This window comes from Chrysochloris asiatica, unplaced genomic scaffold (assembly GCF_000296735.1).
Source record: "Chrysochloris asiatica unplaced genomic scaffold, ChrAsi1.0 scaffold00031, whole genome shotgun sequence".
In the NCBI taxonomy this organism is placed as follows: domain Eukaryota; kingdom Metazoa; phylum Chordata; class Mammalia; order Afrosoricida; family Chrysochloridae; genus Chrysochloris; species Chrysochloris asiatica.
Genome location: NW_006408549.1, coordinates 3,375,861 through 3,382,760, shown reverse-complemented (window position 1 = coordinate 3,382,760; position 6,900 = coordinate 3,375,861). Strand labels below are relative to the sequence as shown.

Genomic DNA, 6,900 nt, shown 5'->3' with positions numbered 1-6,900 from the left:
GAGCAGGTAGTGAGCTTGAACTGCCAACCTCGCAGTTCAAATTACTGCAGTTCTGATGCATTAGCCCACAGCACCACACTAGGACTTGAAAACACAAGCCTTGAAAACCCTATGGGACAGTTCTATTCTTTTACTTGGGATCACTAGGAGTCAAAAAGAACTCGAGGACACCCAACAACAAACAACATGTACTGACTACTGACTATATGCTGCACTAAGCACTTCCATGTTTGCATTATAGCAAGCCTGTGGGATTCCATTTTAACAGACAGGAAGCTGCAGCTCTGATTAAGTACAGAGCTCAAGGTTACCAGTAATAAGAGGTGGGTTCACACTCAGGCTGGAAGAAGGTAAGGGTTCCAAGAGCTCCTTTGCCCTTCCTCCCTGACCATCTGGCAGCAGATACCGAGCCTGGCAGCCATGTTTCCTTGCAGCTAGTCCCCACCCCTGACCCCATTAATAAAAACCCCTCCCAGACCTCCCTGTCTCCTTCACTCAGGAGGGAATGCAGTGTTTGCTGCCCTGTAGTCTTGTTTCCAAGCGAACCAAAATAACTGAAAAATTGTCATCTTGGGAGATCAGATCAGAAATGAAGAAAAGGGGCTATAATTTACCATCCTCATCCTGTTGGTCTATCTTGTTATGGGACTACTGATACAAATGCGGCCACAGCCTAATTCTTCCACCATTTTATAGTGTAGATTCTCATAGCAGGTAAGTGGACTGCGTAGCTGGGTGTGCCTCCCTAACGAGGAACATGTGAGGAAGTATTTCCCCACTTTGGGATGGATTCTTGGGTCGTGGCAAATGGGTTCTCCATTTTCTGGCTTGCTTGTGGTTCCCTGCCCAGCTGCCTCTGGGACAGCCGGCACAGGGAAGGTCTGGGCACAGGGTACTGTGAAGCATGAGGGTGTGGCAAATCGTATCTACATCTGACTGAGGGCCAAAGCCAGATGCAAGCGATTTTGTTGGCTTGTTTTAATTCTCCCTCATCTTAGATTATCCACGCCCTTCCTCTCTCTTCCCCATTCCTGTGGACAATTAAGAGCTAACTATAAGAAAGATGAGGCTTTCTGCTCCTGTAAAGATTTACAGCCTTGGAAACCCTGTATAGGGTCACTATGAGTCGGAACCTTCTTGTTTGTTCTCTCAAGAACTTTTTGAGAGGAAACATGATAAAGGAAAATATGTATATTCTCAGTTCATTACTTTGTGATTTCATATTATTTCCCCTACGTATCAGTTAGGATACTTGTTACCCAAACAAAATGGAAAATCCAACAGTGTTATAAGCCGTAAGAACATTTTCATTTTTTTACCAAACAGTTCCAGCAGTTGTTGGTTCCAGGGCTGGCTCAGTGTTATCAAGAACACAGACACTTATGCCCTGCTAGTCTGCAATTCTTAGCATGTTGACTTTTCATCATCATGCTTATTACCTCATGGTTACAAGATGGCTGCTGCAGCTCCAGGTGTCATCATACTACTAGATCCAAAGACAGAAAGAGAAGAGGGCAGGAAAAGGTATTTCTTTCTCTTTTCAGGGAAGAAAATCTTTCCAAAGGGCCTTCTTGGAAAACTTCTTATTTCTCATTGGCTAGAACTAGGGCACATTCTCACTTTTAAACCAATCAATGGCAAGGAAGAACATGGTTGCCAAGCTGGCTTAGACCAACTATGATTCATTCCCTGCAAGTTAGGGTTCTATTATCAGGAAGACTGAGGTAATGGCTGTTGGCAAGGCAACATCCCCCAGAAAAAGAACAATGCCGTGCTGTTCAATTCGTCCAGTCCAAACGTTGGGGTTGGTGGTGACCTTTTCTGCTAACGCCAGTCCCATAAAGGCCCTCCACAAGCTCACTTTATTTCTTTTAACAGTTCTCCATCTCCTCCGTAATCTGCTATGTGTGGGGTCTTGTTTTAGCATTTTCTACCAGGAAATGAAATTGCTAATTGGCTACTGGTATGCAACTTCCATCTGCTAGCAGGAGCATGGATTAACAGGGGGTGACTCTTACCAAGGGACAGAACTGCAGTAACCTGGGGCAACATCAGAAATACATCTTCTGATGTATTTTTAGTTTAATGGTGTGGATGCTATCTTGGTCTCACTCAGAGCAAGGTTAAGCATGTGGGGTCTTCTTAGAGTAATGGCCACTTCCTGGTGACGTTGCAGAATCAGCTTTTGTTATTTGGCCTCATGTTTGTCCAATGTCCTAGTGCTTTGGGCCCTACCGGTCAGATTAACTGAAAGAAGAGACTGATCAGATTGTCTCAGCTTTTCCCTCTTACTTGGAAGGGAGAGGACTGGGAAGTGTGAAATTCAACCCACGTCTTTGTTCCTTGACTATCAAAGGGGGAAAGACTGGTGCTGGAGACTCCAGAGCTGTGCTTCAGGTATCAGTGCGCCTTTCAAACAAGATCGGAGAACTAGAGAGCAGGAGCCGTTTTCCCTGTGTCCAGTAGAGCGCCTTACTGTCCAAAGTGTCCTGTGTCTTTCCCTCTCTTCTTCAGTCTTCTTAAAGGCACACCTCTGGTCCTATCACCTCCATAAACACTCGTACTCACCGAGCCCTCAGGCCACCTACCCCCTCCTAGATTCCGCACCCTGGTCCTCTTTACCTCCCCAGCCTCCTCTGAATCCTGGTATTCTTACTGCCCTCAGCTCCCCACCTGTGACCCCTGGTCCTCCTCCTCTCACTCTGCTCCTTCTCGCTCCATCCTCTTTCCCAGCCACATTCCTACTTATCATCAAGGTTTCCGGCTGGTCCCAGGACTCAGCAGGGCCCCTCCTCTGCACTCTGTTGTACCTCCCCTCTGTCTGTTCATGTGTCTGCCTCCACACTGGAGCAGAATCCCCTAAAGGGCCAAAGCCTCCACTGACTCCTCTCGTCATCCCCTCCCACCACCATTCCACACCCTCAGCACCTACCTTCACATCTGGCTCAGGGCTTGATTCGTGGTTGGTGAATAAATAAAGGCATAATCAGTTCAGAGCTTCCTCAATGTGCAGACACCCACCAGCTCGCTCCTTGGGGTTCTGGAAGAGACCCTAAGGACTGACCTCATCATCTTGGGAGAAACCAAAGTTAGGAGGGTCTCTCTTTCTCTCCTCAGGAATCAACTACTGTGCACTGAACAAACGAGGCTGTGAGCATGAATGCGTCAACACTGAGGAGGGCTACTACTGCCGGTGCCGGGCGGGCTATACGTTGGACCCCAACGGCAAGACCTGCAGCCGTGAGTGTGCCCCAGGACAGGCACTTCTGGGGAAGTGGGCTCCAATAGCAGCCACTCACTCCGAGACTCCTGGGTTTCCTGAGGACCTAATAGTCCAACGGACTTAAGGTCTCCTGGCCTCAGTTTTATCATCCATAAAACGGGACTATTAATAATACCTGGTGATTGTGTTAGGATAAGTACTGGGCTGCTAACCACCAGGCCAGCAGTTCAAACTCACCAGTTGCTCTGTGGGAGAAAGATGAGGCTTTCTGATTCCGCAAAGATTTACAGCTTCAAAAACCCCATATAGGGTCACTATGAGTCGGAACCTGCACTTAACAATAATAACTTTATAGGGAGGTACAAAAACGGTTAATCACGCAACTGACTGCTAGCCGAAAAGTTGGCAGTTCAAACCCCCCCAGAGCTTCCTTGGAAGACAGACCTGGTGATCTGCTTCCAATCTGAAGCCATGAGCACCCTGTGGAGCATTCTGTCCCATACACATGGGTCTCCATGAAGCCAAGGTCAACTAGGCGGCAATTAATAGCAACAGTACCTCATAAATTAGGCTACAAGGACTGACCAAATCAATCCATATAACTCAGTGAGAACAGAGCACTACTAGACACATAATATGCACTCAGTAAATATTAACTATATTAAGAACATTGACTGGGAATGGGACAGGCCTGGATTCGAATCCAAACTCAACTACATATCTTAGATGAATTATTGCATTTCTCCACACCTTGGTTTCCCATCTATTAAGGCAAGACAAGAAAATAATAGTATTGATCTCCCATAAGGAGACCAATGGGGGCCATTTCAATCTCTTTACGCTGTGCCTGGCACAAGGTAAGCGCTCAGCCCATGGTCATGATCCACTATTACCGCAGAGCCATGAGAGTGGCCAGCGCCTGGCCTGGTGTCACCCTGAATTGGCACAAGTGCCAGGAAGGACAGAGCTGACCTGAGGGCAGAGCTGAGAAACGTGGGAGTTTTATGAAGCCTTTTCTTCATTTCCTTGTGTCAGAGTCACAACAAAGCTCCATTTGGTGACGTAAATGCTTGGAAACTTGCAGACTTTGCCAGCTGGGCAGCTCCATCATTTGTTATGAGGCACAGAGTCCTCTGGCTCAGCCAGCGGGGGTTGGGGGTTGGGGGTTGGGGGGCCCTGTGATCGTTGTAGTGGCTCCCTGTGGCCCTGGCATGCTGGAACGGGGGTGGGGGGTGGGGATTGGTGACAAGGAGAAAGGGCCCTTTTTGTGGCTTTCACTCAGAAAGCTGCACATCTGCTCCAGCTTTGGAGACAGAGATAGATTGTGAAGGAGCATAGTGCAGCTGTTGAGCATTTGGGTGCAAAATCACCAGGAGGGGATGGTTCACAGATGAAGTATTAGGTATCGCGGAGTCCTCAGAAAAACATTCCCCTTCAATCTTCAGGACGTTTCAGCCAGAATGTAGGTATAGTTCTGGATGTCTGTGGGCCTATGAGAAGTCAGTGGGTGCTGGGAGTTGTCCTGTTGAAGATGGAGCTGTGTAGATACTGCTTTCTTTCAGGAATGAGGGGTCTTCCTATTGACAGGAGGCTGGGCATGACCTGACTGAATCCACCAACACCACCTACGCTAACAGGTCAGCTTGTCCTGTTAGAATGCCTTGTGAGAGCATAGAAATGCTCAGAGCAGGAGCCAGAGACATTAGGGTTTCCTGTCTCTGTGGCGTCTAATAAGAAAGATCTTCTAGGCAGCTCGGAAAACTATTTGCCATTGAGTCAGTTGTGACTCATAAGGACCCACGTGTATCAGACTAAGTCTGTGCTCCACAGGGTTTTCAGTGGCTGATAGTTTAGGAACCAGGCCTTATTCCTAGATGTGTCCAGGTGGACTTGAACCTCCAACCTTTCAGTTAGCAGTCAAGCACAGAGACTCCAGTCAGCTCTAAGAAAGTACAAAGGAACTTTGAAAAGTTCATGAATATTTTTCATTCTCTTTCATTCCATTTCTCCATGAACTTTTTGAAGTCCCCTCATAGAAACCAGGATCCTGGTGTGGCACTGCAGGATCATGCACTTGACTTCAAGGTCGGTTTGAATTGTAACGTCGGTGGTTCAAACTCACAGCCGCTCTTCAGAAACCTTTTACAGGGTCACTATGAGTCAAACCAACTCAGTGGCATTAAACGACATATAAGCCAAGCCATTTGTCTAGATACCCCCAGAGAGAGCCCTGGTATTGGGCTCCCCATTGAGGGCTCAGGAAGCCCAAGGCCATTGTAGCAGCAACCTCTGAGGACTGAAGGGGAATGTTTTCCTGAGGACTCCACGGTACCTAATATGTCATTTGTGAACCATCCCCTCCTGGTGCTTTCACATCCAAATGACAGGCACTGGTTTGTGCTGGGCACTGCTGGGAAAACTTGCCATACCCTAACTCCTTGTAGCCTCACAACAGCCCCCAGAGGCAGCTATGTTCCAATCCCTGTTAAAACCACGGGAACGAGGTGGCATAGAAAGATTGCAGTAACTTTCTCTGAGTCACACAACCAATAAGTGGTCAAACCAGGATGTCAGCACCGGTGTCTGGTACCTGAGATCCTGCAAGTGTTTTCAGTAGGTGCATCTTGTTGTTGTGTTGTTGTGAAGTGCCGTCAAGTCGGTTCCAACCCATAGCGACCCTGTTTAGGGTTTCCGAGGAGCAACTGGTGAGCTTCAACTGCTCACCTTGCAGTTCAAACAGCTTTGCAGTCTGGCACATTAACCCACAGTGCCACACCAGGACTCCGCATCTAGCAGTGGAAAATTCCAGAAGACAACCATCCCAAGCCCCAAGGGAACAGAACGATGCATTTGGTCTGCCTGCACAAGGCTTTCAGCGTCTGTACCATCTCAGGGGTACCTTTGGTCCATCAAGGACACCTGGTAGGCCACCTGCAGGGCAGCTTATGGGAGCCGCTCACCACAGTTTTGTGTTCACCATCTTTCAGCATCCACTGCCCAGTGGAGCCAGCTGTGCAGCCTTCTGGTGCCAGGATCAGTCCCAAACTTTGGTTTACTTTCTGAAATTAGATGTCTGGGTTTGGGGAAAAGAAAAAAAGAAAAACACTTTTTTCATTTTCAAATTGAAATGAGTAATTCTTACTCAGCACTGTTGAGTGTGTTATTGTTGTGTGCTGTCAAGTTCAGTCCCAATCATAGCGACCCTGTATTGAGTTTTCAAGAGCGGCTGGTGGTTGCAAGTGTCCAGCTTGTGGTTAGCAGGGTATCCTACAGCACCACACCAGGGCTCCCACTCAGCATTGCTTAGCAACAATAAGTGTCCATTGGATTCTCACCACATCCCTATAAGAAAGCAATGTCACCACCCCCATTTCTCAAGTTAAAAAATGACAAGCCCAACCTCTCCTGGTTAGATGGCTAGGAAATGGTGGAGATGGGATTTGAGGCCACGTTTAACATAGGGTAGGTAGTATGGTGGCTCTGTCTGTATGATAATCACTGGATTGTGAACTGGTCAGCTGTCAGAAGCCACCATCCCCACTACAGGAGAAAGTTGAGGCTTTCTTCTCCTTGTAAAGATGTACAGCCTCAGAAACTACACAGGGTTGCTATGAATAGGACCCAAGTCAATGACATTTAACAACAACAACAACAGCAGTTTAATGTCAATTCAGGTA

General features: G+C 47.6%; 1 protein-coding gene across 2 annotated transcripts in view; it reads left to right on the top strand.

Moving 5' to 3' along the window:
• The window catches only part of MATN2 (matrilin 2), a 248,589-nt gene that overhangs the window by 194,046 nt on the left and 47,643 nt on the right, over positions 1–6,900 (top strand). For both annotated transcript variants that reach the window (XM_006859193.1, XM_006859194.1), the window contains one exon: positions 3,118–3,240. In XM_006859193.1, the coding sequence (XP_006859255.1) occupies positions 3,118–3,240 (123 nt within the window). The remainder of the gene's footprint in view (positions 1–3,117; positions 3,241–6,900) is intronic.